Genomic DNA, 21029 nt, shown 5'->3' with positions numbered 1-21029 from the left:
GAGGCAGGAGCTTCACTTCCGAACTCTGACAGCTTTATGGATGTAAAAAGATTAGAGGAAAAATGAAGGGTTTCATCTCTATGGCCACCCACCCTGAGGATTGATTCCTGGCAGCCTGGCACGAGCACTCAAAGCCTCCGCAGCTTCTTTGAAGTACAATATGTCGGACATTTTATGATTAGACATTAACATGGTTAAATCGCCAAGGTTAATCAAAGATGGCCCGTCACTTATTGAAGCACAGCTCGACCCCCCGGAGAAGAGCCTTGCATTAAACAGCTGCCAGCCGAGGTGCCAGCCCTCGCCGTGTAGAGGCATTTGAAGAGCACGGCCGGATTAGAAAGCGGGCAGAGGAGATGGCTGTCCTTGCCCATCTCCCTCGCCACGGCTCTTATTTGTTGTGTTACTCTTTCTCTTTGCAGCTCAGCCTCACTGGGTCCAGAGAATAAGTGATGCCCACATGTCCATCGATGACGGCCTGTCCTGGGAGTGCAGGGCCAGCGGGAAGCCAAAGCCATCCTACAAGTGGTTAAAGAACGGGGAGCCCCTCGAGACGGTCGAGGTAAGAGAGCCGCGCCCACTCGGGTACTGGGGGCCAGTGCTGCCGTCGGGGTCCTGCCGCTATTTGTGCCGTTTTCATTCTTATCGCCGCGTAGAGGGTCTTTGGGCAGCTTTACGGTGCCACTGCAGGGTGGCATTGACGGTTCAGTCCCCGCCGTGGACTTAATAATAGGAGGTTGCCAACAAACACAGTGAAGGACGCCTGGCGATGGCACTCCTGTTTGACTATCGTGACACATTTGGTGTCTGTGTGTGACACAGGTGACAGCTCGAGACAGGGGTCCAGGGCCTTAGCTGCCACACCGGTCCTGAGTCGGACCCCTGGTCCACTCACTGCTGTGTTCTCCCCGTGTGCTTGTGGGCTCTCCTGCAGTTTCCCTGTCACAGCCTAAAGACATGGGGGGTGGGTCACATGGAGGCCTGTGCCAGTGTGTGGGTGGCAGTGGGTCGCTCCCTTTCTTCTTTCTTATTGATTATTTGTGTTTACCTGTTGTGTGTAGGCCGTGCATTGATTGTCAGATTTGGGGACATTTCAGTGTCACTCGTCTAACGGAACCGAATCAATCCTGGAAACGACACCGGATGGAGAACCAGCGGGAGAACCCATTGCGTATTGACTCTGTGCCAGTGCTGCCAGTTTCACCCAAGGCAGCACTGGCACAGCGGCCCTTGCTGCGTTCCTTTGTCGCGACGTGCCTCTGAGAGATGCCAGCTGCCGCCCGTCTCCAAGTCCGCCTTCTCGGTGCTCACAGCTCGCTTTTCAAAGAGTGTTTGAGCGGGGGGTCCCTTCGGGCCAGAACGAGGACGCACAGCCTCTTAACTAAAGCGCTGCTTACTCCGGGGGGACCCTGCACCTCTGGGGTACTCCGGCAGCAGAGACGAACCTCAACGCTGCGCCCTGGTGGACGGCTTCGGTCCTGCCTGCCCCTCTCTTAGCTTCTCGCCGTTAACAGGAATCCAAATGAGAAGAGAGCCAAAGGTCCCCCAGCAAAGGGGGTCCGCAGCTGAGGTCTTAGTAAGGCACAATTGTCAAGCCAAGCGCCGTCCCCACACCGCCATCCTTAGAAAGATGGGAGGAGCCCCAGCCCATCCCTGGTGTGTGGGTGGGGCTAGGGGCGGGGCCAGCACCCCATTCTGACAGTTGTCCCTTAAGCTTACCATCTGGCACCAGCAGCCAGGAGGCCTTGTGCCAGTCTCACACTCTGTGTGGGTAGACTGGGTGGCACACTCTGTTTGCCATTACACTCTATCTCTCTCTCTCTCTCTCTCCCCTATACTGGCACCCTCACCCCTGGCCTTTGCAGAGCACCAGGAGCAGGTCTTGGTGCCCTCCAGAGGCTGTGACGCTCATCGACTGGCATGCTGACTTGTCCTTTTGTTGCCAGTTGCAGGTCTTTCTCTCTTTCCTGGGAGACTGGACTTGGCTCCCTTGTTTCCCTTCACGGTTCTGGCACTTCTGCCATCTTAGCTGGTGTGTCCGTGATTAAGAAAGACGCTGAATCAGAACAAACACGTGAAAGGCCCCAAAGATGGCAATGCAGTGAAGCCCAGCCGAGTGTAGAGAGCTGGCAAGGGGGCATCACTTGAAGTCATCAAAGTCCATTTGGTAATCGCTCAACTGATGCTTCTGTGAGACAAGACCAGTGGAGAGTGGAGGGCAGGAAGAAGTGGCATTTCGAGGACTGGATGGGCGCTACATCAAAGGTCAGCAGTCCTAGTGAAGCTTTAAGGGGCTGTGGAGATGATAGCATTGTGGACCCCCTCGTTGTGGTGCCAAGGAGGCAAGTAAGCTAATGACAAAGACATACAGAAGTGCACATGTGCCAATAAAAGTGGGCGTGAGAGTAGTGGTAGAAGTTGACAACATTCACCATGCCACCCCACTCCCTGGCACCACAAGAGAAAATAGCTAAGTGTGGTGGCCTGGCATCTTATGCCCCCCAACAGCAGGACAAGGGTCCTCAGTAAGTTACCAGAGGCTGAATAAGACGGTCAGAGCATTCGTCACCCGCTGAGGGGACTCTTCTGCGTCACTACTTATGGGCCCTTCAGTGCCAGTCTGCTGCCATGGGGCCCAAGGCTGGTCCTGGATGACCGAGTGGACTCCAAGGTGCGGTAGCCGGTGGTGTCACTGGCGGCGCCCACGGACGTGTGACCAGTGGCTGTCTAATCACGGTGGGAGGCTTGAGTTAAAACTGATGACCTAATTGGCGCCATCTGCCGGCGGACCCACGTAACTGTGCCCCCGACTTGTCCTTCGTTTCTCCGATTCGTTTGATCTACCTCTGAATTAGCGAGTGGCGTGTGAATCCGCATTTTATGTTAATGGAGATACATTCAGGCTGCAGCTGTTAAGAGCGGACCCCCTTACAGACCTGTCGACGAATTCATCAAACTTCCCAAATGTCACGCAGAAGCACCGCGGCTTTTAATCAATTAGATAAGAAAAGGTCACGAAAACGGTGCCAAGCGGGCATGCCATCTTCTTCATTGTAATAAATCGTCCACGTAGAACGCCCAACCGCGAGGACTGACGCGCCCCTCGTGAACCCACGGCGGCGCCCGACAGCCGTAACTACACGCTCTGTGAAGCCTTTGTGGGACACATTTTAGGGACGGCGTGAGAAAACGACTTCTGAATGACGCGAGGCATTGTGTGCCCGCCACGGAGATGTGTGCCCCGCTCGGCGCCAGGTAAACGTACCCTGGACGGACCCACGACCTCCTGGCGAACCCCGCCGCTCATCCATGCTTCCCGTTGGGTCGGAGCTTTGACTCGTGTCGGGGGGATTTTAATTTCATTAAGACGCCGTCTTCGTCCGACTTCCCATCCGTCTCGGCGAAGCCACAGCCGTTCAGGCGTCCCCCGTCGTGGCAGTGAATTACAGATGTCACGCTATGGGAGAACGAAAAGCGACGCGTCGTCTTGACGGATTCCGCCTGATCAGTTAAGCGTACGTATGGCGGCACCGGCAGCAATGAAGACAAATGGGGCTCCGGAAACTGCCCTGCGCCGCTGGCGCTCACGTGTCTGCCACGTCAAAGAAGTGTGCTCGATGGATGTCCTGGAGCGCTGGGTGGCGTGCCCTTATGGTGCTTAGGGCCACTGCCGTCCTGGGCCTCTGTCTTGTTGGGTTGGCTTTCTCTCAGTGCCCAAAGTGATGCCAGTGGTGATAGGTGGCAGCTCCACCAGGGAGCCCAGTGATAGGATGGCATCAGCCCCTCCGTGGACATCATACATTCATACGGTTTCTACGTCCTCAAACCGGCTAAGTCCAGCTCATCGATGTGCTTAGCCCCGAGCCTATCATGAACGCGGCATCAGGTGGACCCTCACTGGCACTGGGCACAGCTTGAGGATATCCTGATCTGCAGGTCTTTGGGGACATTCAGGGAGATCCTGAGGTCAGTGAGGCAGTAGCCCATGCCAGTGTGTCACCCGCTTAACCCTTACAGTTACAGGGGCTGTCTCTGTAGTGGCATTAATGTAAGTTTGTGGCAGTGCCATGATGGTATGGTGGACCGATCTTGGAGGAACTGGCACCATTTGATTGGTAGGGCATGTGGCTGATGCCTTTATTCAATTGAAGGGTACCGCTGAGTCCATTTCTTTTGTGATTCTTCCCCCAGTGGATCACAGGCGGGGTAGTGACGTGATCGGCGTCACCCAGTGGTGGGATTTGAGTACTGTGCCACCGGGCAGACCATGCAGGACGTTGGGGAGCCGCCTTTGGCCCAAACGTGCTTAAGGGTGCAGGGCCGCTTGGGACCACAAATGCCAGCTGGTGCCAACTCAGAAGGTCAGTTGTCTTGGGGTTTCAAGGACGTATGTCCGGTAGGTGGCACCCTCTGCTGACTGAGGGCCTATGGACGCTGTCCATGTTTAACGCCACTTTGCCTTTCTTTAAGGAGAGCGCCCCCTCCAGTCCCTGCGCTGCCAGGTGACGTGTCAGCAGTGCCTCCCCGAGGGAGTCCTGTAATGTGCGCCCCCTGGGCTCATGCTGTAAGGCGCTATATACACATCTTGTATTAGCCAGCCAGCTGGTGAGGCGCGCTGCCCACTGCTGTACAAAGTGTTCGTTTGAGAACGGCGGCGGGCGCTTTAATTGATTGTAGGGCCTCAGAGCTGCGCTGTGCTGTTCTTTCTAACAAGTGCAGCGCGCCAGCTGACAGAAATTACAGAATTTATTATAAATGATAGGACGTGAAAATGCATGGAGGCTGTAATGGTGTCTGTTCCCCAAGCAGAAGCTGTTCCCCCAGGACAGGAATAAAATAGATCAGCAAATTGGCAGTACCAGGCACTTGGCAGCACGCCCACTTCTGCCGAGCAGCCGGCAGAGGAGAAGAAAAGGAGGAGAGGAGAGGAGGAGGAGTGTGGCTGAGGAGCGGCCTGGCACGGGAGAAGTGACAGGAAACCCGCCGTGTGACAAACGGGCAGGCCAGCCGTGGGCGCGAGTGTGTGAGTGTATGTGTGCAGGTGTGTGCGTCCTTGGCCGAAGTCCACCAAAGAAATGGGGTGGTGCCAGCCGGGTCGCCATCTTTTAATAAGCGATGAGTCCTGCAAATAAAGAGGCGCTAAAACGAAAGCGGTGGCGCCAGGTGGGGCAGTGGGTGGCTTCAAGGCTCGGTGGGTAGGAGCTGCGGCCGGTGGTGGGCAGAAGGGGCGGAGTCAGCTGCCCTCATTGGGCAGTCCCTCTGGTCTCTGCTGTCACCTCAGATGGAGCCCTTCAGGGGGGGTGTGTGTTTCTTCATGAGCCCCCTCTCAGTGGCTCCCCCTGTTGATCTGCTCACAGAAGTGACTTTTCGTTTTTCTTTTCCCCAAGGAAAGAATTCAGGTGACCAACGGCGTCCTCACCATCTCCGCCTTGAACCTCATGGACTCAGGGATGTACCAGTGTGTGGCTGAAAACAAGTACGGCGAGATCTACTCCACGGCCGAGCTGCGAGTCATAGGTGGGTCTCGTCGCCGTCTCGCTGTCGTTCCTGTGGTGCCGAAGTCCCCACTCGAGCCCCGCGCCTCCCCCTCCGTGTCGCTCTGTTTTGCAGCCTGTCAGACTCTAATGTCCTCCATTACTCTCCGTTTTCGGAGCTTCGCATTTTATTGTCGTGTCACCGGATTAAACAACAATGTGACGACATGATGAGATCCATCACTTGGCGTCATCGCCAGAGCGCTTATCGCCTTCATTTCATTTCGCCCGCGCCGAGTTTATTAGCGCCGCCGCCGCAGGACATTCGTCACCATCGCGCAGACAGCTCAACTTTTACTTTCATTGGGGCCGCCATAAAAACGCCAGGGGTGGAGATGGAGTGGGGACTGTGGCTGAGGGGCTCCTCGGCCCCTTGTGATACACAGTCGGCATGGGGGTCAAAAGACGATCAGGCGGGCGTGTCAGTCACCTAACTGTCACTTACGTGGTGGTACTCAAAAGTGGGGTACAGCAAACCTCGCTCGGAGAAGAACATCAGTGTTGGGGGGGGGAAATGGAAAAGGGCGTGACAGGCCAGGGTGGGCATCAAGGGAGAAACACTGATTAAGAACACGGGGGCTCAGACGGGATGGAAGGAAAAGAACAGAAAAGGCCAACTGGGGACGGGGGACATGAAAGGGACCTGCCTGGGAAATGTGTGCTGCTGTCAGGACAGCATGGACTGTATTGAGCTCTCCATTATATAGCGCCTTTCACATCCATCACTCTCTCTCTCTCTCTCTATCTATCATATAGCGCCTTTCACATCCATCTATTTATCTCTCTATCATATAGCGCCTTTCACATCCATCACTCTCTCTCTCTCTCTCTCTCTATCATATAGCGCCTTTCACATCCATCTATTTATCATATAGCGCCTTTCTATCATATAGCGCCTTTCACATCTCTCACTCTCTCTCTCTCTCTCTCTCTCTCTCTCTTTATCTATCATATAGCGCCTTTCACATCCATCTATTTATCTCTCTCTATCATATAGCGCCTTTCACATCCATCTATTTATCTCTCTCTATCATATAGTGCCTTTCACATCCATCACTCTGTTTCTCTTTCTCTCTCTCTCTGTCTATTATATAGCGCCTTTCCTAGCTGTCCACATCTCACTCTGCTTTTCTGTTCCAGGTTCACAACTGGCTTTTGCTTATTGAGATTTTCACTCCAGCCATCTTAATGCCAGAGGCTGACCTTTGGTGCCCCTCGGCCCAGGTGCCACCCATATGCCCAAGGCGTCACAAGCCGAACGAGGCAACGCTCTTCTTCACTTTGTGCTCAGGTGTGACAGCTGCCCAGGGCAGAGGTTCCCCCCCTCGTGTCCCAGCTGCCCCTTTGGGGGGTGTGCTGTAAAGTCGGTTCGTTTGTGATTTTCGAGCTTGGCGCCCCCTGTTAACCCTTTTGAGTTTATGCCGGTGACCCTGAAGCCCAGGATGCGGGCTCTGAGTAGTGAATGTTGTTTCATTTCACTTCTTCTCCATGACTGTTTTGCAGCTGTGGCCCCCGACTTCTCGGAGAATCGCTTGAAGAGGCTCTCGATGGTGAAGGTGGGCGGTGAAGTTGTCATTCACTGCAAGCCCCGGATGTCTCCCAGAGGAATCTTCTCCTGGAGCAAAGGGAATGAAGCCCTGCGAGAAAACGAGAGGTAATTGAGCGCCAGTGCCGCCCCTAGCCTGATGGTCAAAGTCACCAAAGGCTTAGGCGTGTGACAGGAGTGTCCTAATTATGGGGACTTCATTCCGTCAGCCAAGGTGGCATAAAGCCGCAGAGCAGAAAATCCGTTTTTCTTTTGTCGTTCTTGTCAGACGTCTGATCATAGACTTGAGCTGGTGGATCGGATTTGGTCGCAGATCATTGGGACCCTCGCTCCGGAGGGCTTTGTCACTCAGCAAAAAGCGGGACAATCACACACACACACTTCGGCACGTCCAGGGTGGGATGGGGTTGAGATAAAAACTGACCTGACAGACGAAAAAGAACAGAAAAGGCCAACTGGGTACGGAGGACATGAAAGGGACCTGCCTGGGAAATGTGTGCTGCTGTCAGGACAGCATGGAATGTATTGAGCTCTCCATTATATAGCGCCTTTCACATCCAGCTCTCTCTCTATCTGTCTATTATATAGCGCCTTTCACATCCATCTCTCTCTCTCTATCTGTCTATTATATAGCGCCTTTCACATCCAGCTCTCTCTATCTGTCTATTATATAGCGCCTTTCACATCCATCACACTCTCTCTCTCTATCATATATGGGGTTGGGATAAAAACTGACTTGGAAAATGAAAGAGAAGCTCCACATGCGGGGCGTGGTCACGGGGGGCTGTGGGGACCCCGAGAGGCTGTCAAGCACCATTGGGGGTCTAAGAGGAACAAGCAACGGACCCCCTAAGCCAGGGAGCCAGAGCAGAACTGCACATCAGGGGGCCATCTGCAGGCTCAGGAGCAAAGACCCAGCCGGGCCAGTCATCTGTCACCTCAGCGTGCCATCGTACTGTCACTTCACTCCATCTGCTCTGTGTCTCTGCAGTGCCACAGCACCACAAGAAAGTCACCTGACTTGGAAGGAGTGTGTGTGTGTTTGTAACACCTACCTGTGCCCAGTGACACCATGGCATCACCCGAGTCTACTGAAGGAAACCAAACCTGGCACAGCACTCCAGTTTGGCACACAGTGCCACTTTTAGCTGCCTGGGCAGTGCAGTTTCCTTCTGTTATATAGCGCCTTTCATGAGGGAGGCCTGCAGGTGGTCTCAGAGGGTGTATGTGTGAAGGGTCCACAGACAGTGGGGGTCAACTTGCCACCATAGCTGAACCTATGAAACAGTGGTGATGATGATGATGACGAAGGTACCGCAGTCCTCCAATAAACACGAGTCCCACCGAGGGCTGCCACTTGTCACGTCATGTCACATGGTGTCCTCTGCTGCACTGAATTAGCTACAATAGTTCAGCCACCACCCATTGGTGCCACTTCATTAAGTCGGGTGTGGCCCACTCCCTGTTGCCCTAAGTGCCCTTGATGGCATCTACATAGTGTGCCAACTGTTGGGATGCTTTGAGGACCCTCGTATATGTGTGGCATGAGCAGCATGGACCCCTCCGGCCTTCTCATCTCTGGTGCCCCATTGGCCTGTTTGTTGCTGTTCTGAGTGATAATGCATGTCGCCCCCTGGCAGTGCCAGTGTAAGGGCTGGGCTTTGGTGTGTTTCTCCTCTGAACTGTTTACTGCTAAAAGAATTTCACAAAAATGAATGCCATGTGATGGATAGATGTGAAAGGCGCTATATATTAGAGAGACAGGTAGGTAACTATACGTGAAAGGCACTATATAATCATCAGATAGCTTCAGTGCCATCTTGGGGTCTTTGTCTCACCCCCCGCACCCCTTTTCGTCCTCTCTGTTTGTCCGTTTTCTTTACGTGCCCCTTTGACAAAATCTTCATGGCGGGTGTCATGGGGGGGTGGGGGGTTTGCATGTAATTGTAGTGCCGCCTTCAAGCTCTGTACACCTTACCGTACTGTGCCAGCCTGTCACTGGGTGCCGACCACAGCTGGCAGATTCTTGGACTCCTTGAATTCCAGCGCCCACTAGTGGTGAGCCCATGGTGTGTCATTTAAACCGTTTGGCTGTGACACTCTGCATGCCACACGGGCGTGTAGCCGGGCACCAACGCCAAGCTCGTGGCCTTCCTCCCTTCTCATCATCGTGATGGCCAGGCAGAGACCTTCAGGCCCACCTCGTCATTCCTCAGCAGACAAAGTCCTCGATGGGAGTGACTAGTGGAACTCGTGCTGAGTCACGGTGGTGTCACTGTCATCGGTGGTGTCATCGGGACTCTTCAGTTAGTCACTCTGTTTAGGGCGCTTTGACTTGTCAACACATATGTCTGCCACCCGGGTTTAAAGAGGGGCGTCAGCGAGGATGAGGAGGGCTTACCTTCTCATGTAAGGGGCACATGGAGAAAGTTGTGTGGTGGGCAGATGGACTTGGGGGGACCATCAGGACTTGACTTGAGGTTATTCTGAAGAAATCAGGTGGGAGGATTTGGGGAGCTGGTGACACAAAAGGGTGGGACGGACAGATGGCCACCTCGCGTGCTGCAGAGCGGAGGTGGCGATCCTCTGAGGAGTGGCACAAGAAGGGCATGGTGCCATCTGATTCTCCTGGTCTTGTTTCTCACATTCTGTCTGCACCACACCCAGGTGGACCTCCACACAGATGTTACCAACACACAGGTGCCCAAATGCCACTTCTCGAGGTGCCCGTGCATCCTGTTCTGTCGCCTCTAATGGGTACAGTGGGCACTAGAACGGGCAGATGTCTATTTTAGTGAACGCCTTCTATTTATAAATATAAAAGAAAAGAGCACATGACCTCCATTTGGCACGCGGTATGAATTATGGATGAGGGGGGACAAAAATAGCCGAGCCCACTGAGTGCAGGGTGGGCTGAGAAGAAGCAGCTGCGTGGCGAGCAGAGCAGACAGATCGACGACAGCCCCCGTGGCGCATGCGCCCTCGGCCTGGTGTGCCCGCTGCCATCACTACTTACCACTCTGTGACAAGTGGGAGCTCTTCGGGGGGCCCGACGGGCCCTTTTTGTGCTCTCGATGGTCTTCTTTGATGTTCACCAGAGGAGCAGCTCAGGAAGTGAGAAGGGAAAATAAAAAGGTGGGAATGCCAGCTGCCTGACGTGCCCTTTCAAATCAGTGGCATTCATTTTTCAAGGTAATCACTGCAAGTAGGGGCTGGTGTCGGTGTGCCCCCCGATACTCGTGATGGCTTGATGAGATGATCGAGTATCTGTGGGACCCCCGGCTCGATGAACCAGTCGAGTCTCATGCTGATATCAAAACCACGCTGCATGAAATGACCCGGGCGCTCAGTGAATTGTTAGCAGGTCAGCGCCCGTGGGGGTCTCAGTCTGCCTTAATCGCAGTCCAACACCCACCACCAAAGGCAGGAGAGTCCACGCAGTCGGAGGTCCTCAAATGTCATTTTCCAGCTTCTTGCCTCAGTTGTGCTACGTTTGCTGGTGGCTTTTTAGCAGTAGTGCTAATGTTTGTGAAGCGCCATCTGTTGGAATGAAAACTGCAGTGTGCCATTATTATTATTATTATTATTTCATGGCACCATTGCAAACTTGAATATGTCAGACAGCCAGAAGGACAGAAATCAGACTGCGCTCTCCAGACGGATGGCCTGATCCCCGATTAATCGCCGCCATTTACGTTGATTTGTCCCTGTGAGGAGGTGCGTGGAGAGAAGAGCAGTGGACCTTCACCAGTCCTTGGGATTCCCACCATGTTTACCTGGTGCACCCTTGGCATCTCTGCATGCTGGGACTCAAACCAGCTGAGGGCAGTGCCATTAGTGCCAAGGTCAGAGAAGGTGGTGAGGAGGATCGTGGACCGTTGTTTAGTGGTCATCACCGTGCAGTTCATCAGATTGTAACTGCAGTCCACCATAGCCACACAAAATGTACCTGCTGTGGGACGTGGAAAGACATCGAGGAGGAGGGGTTGGGATGACAGACCCCGCCCACGAGGCACTGTCATCATTTGCATGGTCTAGAAGACCCCATCATGGGCCGATCAGTCCCACCCCTTTTATCTCATGTCCCAGAGCGAGGTGTAGTTGGACCCACAACTTCACTAGTGACGAGGCACCTGTCATGTGTCCTCATAAACTGCACTGTTTGGTTTTTTTTTTTTCTTTTCATTCCAACAGATGGCAACAACTTTAGTGGCGTACCTCATGTTGCATGCGGGCACATTTGAAATCCGCAAATGAAGAAGAGTCAAGTCAACCTCTGAAGGTTTTGTCACCCGTCTGATTCGTTGTCCTTTGTCATGAGTCCTTTATTGTCCTCTTTCACGATTATTTATTTACCGTGATTTGAGGGCACCCAGTAACGGGATGGCAGAACTCAGGTTAGGTGGCACTGAGTTTCCTGGCCCTATGGCCGATCCCCTCACTGTCACTTCCCCTTTGTGTGGGTATTCACTCAGGGTGTCGCCCCCCTCGTCACTAGCAGGACTTGTCCAAAAGGAGAACTCCAGAACAGGCCCCTGGTGATGCCACGTGCCGCTGGCACACCACAGGCTCTGCGCTGCTTTCTAATTGGCTGGCTGGGTGTGGATGTGGGCTTGAGGGCTGGCAGACTGGCATCTCTTCCCCCAGGCATGAGTGGCCAGCTGCTGGCAATGTATAGCGCCCACAGGGTCGGAGCTGACCACCTCCTGCCACAGACGTCTCGGCCCAGGAGCGAGGGACCCTCGGCTCGCCTCTCCAGTGTCGTCCAGTGGCCCCTTTAATATCTTTTGTCATTACGGCGCGTGTAAAAGGAGGAATTGACTCATTTGTCAGCTACCGATTACGCTTTGTTTAAACAATAATGGCTTCTGTGTTCCCCTCAATTAGCTTTAATGGATGAGTTTTCATCCCATTTCAAACCGCGTTCAATCAGTCCTGCAGATGGCTGACAGCGTATTCGCTATGTTTGTCTCCGTCATTTCAATATTAAACGCACACCGGCTAGCTTTCGTGTCACTCGCGCTGCTGCAGCATTCAAGTAACGCGTGTCACACATTCCGAGGCGCGCCGCTTCTCCATGCGCCGTGACCTACTTTCCCAGTTTCTGCGGGAGGCTCGTCGAGCTCAATCGGTAAAGTGGGCTTCACGTTCGTTCTTATTTCACCAAATCGGGCAAATTTCAAGCAGGGGGCCGACAATTTCACACAATTTTAACAAATGCACTCAGTGGCACAGTGTGTGTGTGTGTGTGTGGCACTACTGCCACATGCTGGGTATGCGCCGTGTTCTACTCGGTGGCTCTAGAGTTCAGCACTGGTGCCCCCTTGTGGCTGCCTTGTTTTAACTGGCAGAGAGTTGGACTTGAGGGGTCTTCCCACAGCAGATGAATGGACGTGGTGAGCTCGTCCTCGGGGGTCCTCTTCATGTCACCATGTTGTAGTGGCCTCCTGCCTCAGGCCTTAGTGTCCTGTGAGCAACATGCGGCACTTGAAAGGCGCTATATGATCGATAGCTAGGGAAGTGTGAAAGGCACTATATAATGCATTTATAAGGTTCTTATTGTCACGTGCACAGTCCTAATTGTGTGTGATAATCACCACCTCGTCACTCTCTGCTGCAAACGTTATAACAACACTTACTTATATAGCGCCTTGCAGTGCAAAGTTAATTCAAGATCTTTTACAAATGGCAGTGGGTGGAAACAAATAAAAAACAACAATCAATGGCATGATTATACCAAGGGGGGGAGACCCGCTGGGCATTCTGTCATATAAAAAAGTCAGTGCAGATGGGTGGCATCGGGGGCAGGACATCAGCACTGGTGAAAGATAGATGTGAAGGGGCGCTAAATTACAGGTAGACAGGAAGGTGGGAAAGGCACTATATTACAGACAGATGTGAAAGGCGCTATATTACAGGTAGACAGGGAGGTGTGAAAGGCACTATATTACAGGTAGAAACTGGGAGGTGTGAAAGGCGCTATATTACAGGTAGACAGGGAGGTGTGAAAGGCGCTATATTACAGGTAGACAGGGAGGTGGGAAAGGCGCTATATTACAGGTAGACTGGGGTGTGAAAGGCGCTATATCCCAAGCTGCCTTATTGTTAGGTATAAAGTATTCCTTGCCTGTGCTAATGGATAGGCTGCCACACTCCAGGGCAGTCACTTAACCCTGCTGCCATTTCTTCATTTCCCTTTTTATTTCCATGCCATACGGTGACGATGACAAGCTGCTTGTGTGGGTTTGGTGAAGGGCTGATGCCAGTCAGGGGCCTAAGACGTTCTTCTCTTTGCTTTTGGATATTCTTTTTAATTTTCAGCTTATTGATGCCATCAGCATCTTTGTCATCCAAGCTGAGTTTCACTCCATTGGGAGTATTCAGCAATGCCATTTGTCAAGTGCCACCTGTTGAAAAGTATTCCGTAATGCATGTCATAACAAGATGCAGTTTATTTTTCATTCCAACAGATGGTGCATCACAAACCAGAGTACTGCTGTTGAGCATCCAGTAGCACGCAGTGCACAGCTGACCTCACAAAGAAAACCTGAACTAGAATAAGAAATGTCGTCACCGGAGTCCCCAGAACATTCAGCGCAAATAAATAAGAGGGTCCTGTAACCCTGCATGCACCCGAGTCCAAAACTCCCACGGTGTCGTCAAGCAAGAAGAAAAGGGTTACGGGGTCTCCAAAAGACCCTCAGAACACCCCAGAATTTGCCTCACCCCAAGGCCACCAGTCTCCAGCTGCCACCTGCAGGCCTCACGGTTTATTGCTGCCTGCTTAACATCAGCCAACTGCCTTCTGTCTCGGCGTCTCACTCTGGTGGGCGATTTCAGTGATGTGCCACCTGTTGGAATGTTCTTATAGTGCAGGCAGTAATGAAATGCATTGCGGTTTTTATTTTAACAGATGACGCATTGCATTGCTGACTCGTCGCTCTTCTCCTCGTAATAACTGGACGCTTGTTTAAGTTTGGACGATTTTCATCACTTGCTAATGGTGACACCAGAGAGCCGCACATGCGGGTAAGAAGTTCACTGGGCTCTGCACACCGGACAGTAAGGACCCTATTAAGAGACCACCCGGGTTAAGCCTGTAGGACGCCTCGTCGTTGTGTCCCTTTGCCGCCAGCTTGTGCCAGTCTCCTCTTTGAGGCTCCAAACTGCACAAACTTCACGAGCGCTGTCACCCGTCAGCCTCAACTGTGACGGTCACGTCAGTGACAGTCACATCAGTGACAGGACACAGCGCGTGCCTCGGGACGACACCTCCGTCGAGTCTCCACACACCCGGGAACAAAACGAATGAAGAGACAAATGAGAGGAGTGAGTGGGCATTGATTAGCTGGCAATTATCTGTCAAGGAAGAGCGTCTGCCGTGATGGACAGACCGTTCTGATCTGCTGTGCCACCCTCTGCCCTCAAGGAGCCAACGGGTTGTGTGGCGCCATAATACAGTAATGCGAGTGCTCAGCTGCCAATCAGACGAGTGCCAACGTGGACCTTCTCTCCTTCTGCCTCTGTGCCTTCAACAGGCAACTTCTGGGTCTGCCCAGGCTGGATGCCATTCCTGGTGCCAGCCTCCCTTATAGCTTTAGGAGGTCTTTAATTTCCAATGTTGAGATGTGTGAGACCAAGGAGACCCAGACAAATGTTGGGGCGCCAACCGGGCCACCTCATTTACTGCTGTAGTCCGAGCAGCGGAAATCGGGCGTAACGGGTACCCTCTGCAGCTTCTCTGATAATTCCGCTCTCGCGCAGATCCGAGTTTGTCAGTCACACCGGACTGATATGCCATCTTCTGGGAGGTGTCATTGTCCCACCCGGTGGAGGTGGGGTTTCAGTGACCGTGGACATGGCTTAGGTGCCTCCAGAGGAGAAAAGAGATGCCATTGTTAGCGTTGGCACCCCCTCTTATCTCAGACACCCATGGGTGACCCCTGACCAGTGCCGTGGAAAAAACATTTGGTAAGAAAGGGCCATTCAGCCCACCACACTACTCTGCCGTTGACCCCCTATTATCGGCAGACGTGACAGGAGCCCCCATGACGGGGCGGGACGCCTTTTCTTACGTGTTTTCTCGTTTTCTGCATTTCGTTTTCTCTTGTGGTTTTCCCGTTGCTCTCCTGTGATGTCACCAAGTCGTCACCCTGATGAAGTTTAAGAGATCTGAGGTGACACACGTTTTAAGGTCTGAAGTGAATGAGGACTTGGGACCCCCCACTTCAGCCGTTTTGGCCCCCGAGCTGACCCTTCATCCCCCAGTCTGGGCATCGCAGTCTGTGGGTGAGTGGACATGGCATCGAGCACGGGTTCAAATGACAAAGGCACAAGTGACAGCTGCAGCTTTCACCAGGGGGGAGCGTCGAGTGCGGAGCCGCGTGATCGGGCGCCTGACGATGGCAGCCTTTCATTTCCATCTTATTTATTTATTTGCTCTTTTATGTTAATTTTCCCTCGAACATATTGACTTAACATTTGCATAGTTTGGTGAAGACAACTAATTAAAAGTTCACGTCGACCTTTCGAAAAGAGGCAGGAAAAAAAAATTGCTTTTCTGTTCAGCTAAATAGTTGCTTGGCTATAAAAAGCAGCTGACAGCTGCAGCGCCAAAGCAGGCAGGCGGGCGGGCGGGCGGGCATCTTAAAGGAAAAATGGGGACGGGCGCAAAAAATGGCACGTCAGCCACAGCAGCTCACACCTTTAGTGACCGGGATGACATCTTAGTGACTGCGGTGGTCCCAGCAAGCACTGTGGTGTTTGTGGGGGCCGTAAAAGAAATGGACAAGGAGCTGAGAACATGGAGGGGGGGCGTCTTATTATCTGTATAGCGCCTTGCATCGCTCTAACGTGATGTGCCAATTCACATACACAGGCAGATGTGAAAGGCGCTATATAGCTTAGCTGGTGTGAAAGGCGCTATACTGTATAGCCTAGATAGAGTGTGTGTGTGAAAGGCGCTATATAGCCTAGATAGAGAGAGTGTGTGAAAGGCGCTATATAGCCTAGATAGGTTAAAAAGCCAATAAATAAGCTCGGCTTGGACTACTGGCAGGTCACCTCGCATTCCTCTTATCTAGCAGTGGGCAGCAATTTGCAATCCAATCAAATAAACGAGTGTTTTCTCTAAATCAGAGATGTACAGTGATATGTAAAATATTCAGAGATAATTGCTGAAAATCCTAAAGCCATCTGTCGCCCGGCTCATGAATAGTAATGTCCCTCTCTTGATTGGCTGCTGCTTCATGAATATGTAAAGCGGCAGCGAGTGCTGAGCTCTGGTGTGTCCACAGTTTGAACCCGAGTGACGCCTGGCAGGTCATCGGCTTTACACGTAAGCGTCTTCTGTGGCCCTGGCTACCCTGGACTGGACTACCTTTGCAGACCCCTGCCTTGAACCACTGGGATTGCTGAATTAAACCAGTATGTGCTGTACGTACACCCACCATGAGTTATGCCAAGTGGGCCACGCTTTTCACAAGTAGGTTATTACTTGAAATAATTCATCCCAAAGAGAGGGATGCTTGATGCGCCCAAGTCTGCCATCTTGATCCGCTTGTTGATTTGGTGGCCCTCTCTTGATGCCATTGGCCATCGCAGAGTTCTGGGACATGTAAAGGACGTCGCTACCCTCGCTGAAGGAGCGCAGTCTGCTCTGTCCTGTCTTCTGTCATTCTTCTCTGTTACAAGACGTGCCCGGCCTGTCACTGATAGGGACCCTCAAGTATCTGAAGCACATTAGACAGACAGACAGAGTGAAAGGCGCTATATGACCGATTGATGTAGCAAACAACAGCAACACCGCCTGCTCTAGAGACCCTTGTGACTTGGCTAATGCCAGCAGAGCGGTCCCAGTGAGGCACTATAAAAGCAGATTGTCACTGGGTGGAGAAGCCCCCCCAGCTCTCATTGGTGATGTGTTACCGAGGTGATGCTCATGGTGGTCTGCTCATCTTGTTCTTCATTCTCTGCTCCACCGGGGGGCGTCCCCTACCTCAGGCCCCTTGTCGATTTGGTGGCCCTCCCTTGATGATGTCAGACGTGTCGAGGACGTCACCAGCCTGCTGTGCCCTTTCTCAGGTGGTCTCCCTCTAAGGGGCCGGAGGGCTTCAGACTGGTGACAGACGACTGCGTGTGACGAGGAGCTGTTTGATCTCTACTCCCGGTGCCTGACAGGGTGCTGCTTCCTCCTCCTCCTCCTCCTCCTCATCATCATCGCCCGGCAGCGGCTCCTTCCATCGCGTCGCCATCCTGCCTCCTCTCATCTCGGTAGCCATTAGTAGGGAGGAGGAGAAAAGCAAACTTAAGTCGCGGGCGGACGCGGCGGATCCTCGGGTCATTAATCAAAATGAAGCTCTCGGCGGCGTCCGCCCCGAATTACTCTTTAATTTCTCGATATAATCAACACTTCCGAAGGTGACTGATTTAAAGGCAGCTCAGGGTTTTTAACGGATTCGCTCCCAGTGTCAGAAGGATCTCCATTAAAGCTTCTCACTGGGGACGCGGCAGAGCGACGGAAATGAAGAAAGCGCTGGGCGCGGTCCGATAAATCTCGCTTGTGTTAAATCTGGAGCCGGGGGGCCCGGTCATGTCAGCCCACGTGTCATCCATCTTCATCGCCGGGACGTTTGCAGACACCAGCCTGAGACGTCTTGTCTTACAGGGAACGAGCCCTGGGGCGCCACGTTATGGGGCATCGGCTGGAACAAATAAGCCGAGGACGCAATTTAATATTTGAGGACAAATCTCATTGATGGCCAGGAAAGCGCTTGGTGTCAACGGCTGATCAATGTGTGACACGAGCGAGTGTGCTGCTGACAGCCAGATGTGTCACCGTCCTCGGCTGCCTGTCACTTCACATCCTGGCATTGTCATCCTGAGCTGCCCACGGTGGCACCTCCTGCTGGTGTTGGCGCACATGTGGGTGTGGTCGTAGGCTGTGGCACGTGAAGGGTCCTGGCGTTCTCAACCCATTGGCACAGTGGCGTGTCCTGCTGCTGTCTTCAGACTTCAGCTTGAAGAAGGAGAAGTAAAGGGACGACTGTGTGCAGAAACCTGAAAGCTGGCATCACCTGGAAACTTCATGTCGAGCGATCAAAAGTACGTAAGGCAGAGTCGCTCAATCTGTTGGGTGACATGGTGGGCACCATCATCTGAGGGGTGGCAATTATGAACACCCAGGGGCATACTCACTGGAATCCCCCCACTGAGCTATGGACCTCAAAGGTGCTGCTCCGTCTGGTCACTAAACAGATGGCTGGGTGACAAAGGCTCAAATGGACGTGTGCCCAGGGGATGTGAAGTGGGATTGCAAGTGAAGACGGACCACTTTACTTTAGTCTGCCATGTCAGCGGGCACCGCATGATGAGAGAGGCTCTTATGGACCCCCATTCAATACAGTCCTCTTTATCCCCCTGTGTGTGGCGGTGGCACTCGAGCTGGAGGGGCTTTGGAGATTTAGAGGAGTGGGAATTGTGCTGGGCACCCCGCCGGCCTTGGGGGGCTACAAGCCGTGTGCTTTGTTCCCGATGGGCTGTGGTGTTTGTTTCTCTTCTTCTTTATTTGTAACCCCGTCATGTGGGTCCTTTCTTTGTGTCTTCCTGTTATGGTGCTCTGAGCGTGAGAAAGGCGCTATATACACGTGATACTATTATTAGGGTTGGGGACAGTAATAGAAGTGGCCTTCGATAAGATGGCAGCCTTCTCGCCGCGAGTCGACTGATTTATGGGGAACGTCGGACACGTGACATGCAGCGGAGTTTAATCTGCGTGAGCGGGCGCCGCGCTGTTGTGCTCATTAAGCTGCCATCAGCGGCTCGCCTCGAAATGTCACTTTTAATTCTCTACACGGGATTATTACATTTTATGTTAATTGAACTTTTCTTTTTAATATGTAATTTAAAACTCCAAATCTAATTATCTCCCAGAGTTCTTTTATTCCCACAGTTAGAAGAGCACAAGTTGCGATGAAGCCGTCTGTCACAAGTTTGGGGGTCCCTGAAATCAGGCCTTTGGGGGAGAGGGTGACGAGTGTGTCGCTGTAGGTGTGTGTCACCAAGTGTCACTGTGGCCGTGTGTCGCTGTAAGTGTGTGTCACCGTGTGTCGCTGTAGGTGTGTGTCACCGTGTGTCACCATGGCCACGTGTCGCTGTAGATGTGTGTCACCGCGTGTCACTGTAGGTGTGTGTCACCGTGTGTCGCCGTGTGTCGCTGTAAGTTTGTGTCACCGTGTGTCGCTGTAGGTGTGTGTCACCGTGTGTCACTGTAGGTGTGTGTCACCATGGCCGTGTGTCGCTGTGACCACGCCCGGGGGCCGCTCCTCTGCCTCCTCTTTTTGGTTGGTGGGCTCTCATTCTCGACTCGTCTCTTTGTAGTTTTCCTTTTTTTTTTTTTTTTATTTCTGTGGGTCTTTGTTTGGCCGTTCAGAGCGACTGCAGCGCCAGGAGAGTCAAATGGGACCACATAAAGGCGCTGTGCCCATTGCCAGCCATGTGACATGGAGATGACATGGCACACTCCACCTATGTCAGATGGCGGCTCCCGTTTACAGAGGTGGTGGTGCGGGTGGGACGCCTGCTTTGGCTCGTCTCCTCCTGCCGTTTCATCTTCAGCCACTTCCACTGTCCACTCCCTTTAACGGCCATCTTGGCTGTCCTGGTGGTCCCCGTGACACCTCGGGCTCAACTGTGGACTCCCCTCAAAGGATCCCGGAGCTTGAGTCAGATCTTCGCGCGGTGGGCTTCACGTGCTGCTGAGCGGGCAGCTGAACGAGTCCGGCATGCCAATGTCACGTGAACGGGTCCTGTCGGTGCCGGCTGGCCCATCAGACATGTCGCGCTCTGGATGGCATTTGGGGAAACGGGTGAGTGAAGGGCTGAGCGTCAGATTTGCATGCAATATGTAAGCGTGCGAGCGAATTAAAAATGGCCTCCCTGGAGTCAGGATCACGACTCGGATTCCAGATTCATCACTCGAGACGTGCCGACGGCTCCCGGGGCAGCCATCGCACTCTGCACGGCAGAAATGAAACGGGACGTAATTAATAAAACGGGAGATGCCTTCACTTGGGGCTCTCCTGATGAGCGCTTAGCACATCGCACATCGCACTCCGTCTCATTTGCTTTCTGAGTTTCCGCACTTTAATTTACACGGATGGGGGAAAAAAAAAATAGAAAAACTACAAAAAGACCCAAAAAAAAGGCAAGCAGTGACCGGGGGGGCAGCAGGCATCCACTGCAAGACCCCAATAAGCCAGAAACGGGGGGAGATGGGGTTGGACCCACCCCCTGAAAATCACAATTGTGAGGGGTCCCTGACGTGTTCGGAAGACATCGGCACTTTGTGACAAAGCAGACCACCTCAAGTGCCGCTTTCTGCACAATAAAGCAGCCCCTGAAATAAAAAGGCGCAGCCTAAGCCCACCAGTCAGCGGCCATTTGGAAGGATTGTAGGAGACCGCAGACTGGGCGGAGCCACATGCTGGAGTGGGTGGGGCTCTGTGTTCGTGTAGCCGTGTGATGGGCGGAGCTATACTCCTGAGTGGCTGTAGAACAGGGGAGGGGCAGACAAAGACACAGTGCGGCAGCGTGGGTGTGGTCTGGATGCATGAGTGACAACAGGCTGGGCGGGACTATGTGCTTGACTGGCAGCATCATGGGCGGGGCTGTATACCTGTGTGGCGTGGTGATTGGTGAACTGTATTGTGTGTTTGTGGCTTTTCTAGGGAGTTTCTGGAACTTCTTGGCAGTGAAGTCACGATCTGGACATTTGTTGCAGCAGATGCTTTTATCCAAAGCGACTTCCAGCCTAATCGAGTACCATCAGTTTAGGGATTGTGTTTGAACAAGTGAAGAGCTTTGTAATAAAAATTCATCAAGTGACGGCATCTTGAGAATTCCTGCGAATCACGTGAGGTCTTCAGAGAGACCCCATAAATGGCCATATT

At 52.9% G+C, this 21029-nt stretch overlaps 1 protein-coding gene across 3 annotated transcripts in view; it reads left to right on the top strand.

Annotated features, from left to right (window-relative positions):
• The window catches only part of LOC120541719 (contactin-4-like), a 429737-nt gene that overhangs the window by 359874 nt on the left and 48834 nt on the right, over positions 1-21029 (top strand). For all 3 annotated transcript variants that reach the window (XM_039773606.1, XM_039773607.1, XM_039773605.1), the window contains exons 9-11: positions 423-562; positions 5388-5517; positions 7038-7188. In XM_039773606.1, coding sequence (XP_039629540.1) covers positions 423-562; positions 5388-5517; positions 7038-7188 — 421 coding nt within the window. The remainder of the gene's footprint in view (positions 1-422; positions 563-5387; positions 5518-7037; positions 7189-21029) is intronic.

Source organism: Polypterus senegalus, chromosome 12 (assembly GCF_016835505.1).
Source record: "Polypterus senegalus isolate Bchr_013 chromosome 12, ASM1683550v1, whole genome shotgun sequence".
Lineage (NCBI taxonomy): Eukaryota > Metazoa > Chordata > Cladistia > Polypteriformes > Polypteridae > Polypterus > Polypterus senegalus.
The sequence above is the reverse complement of the archived record's forward strand: the minus strand, read 5'-3'. Positions and strand labels throughout refer to the sequence as shown.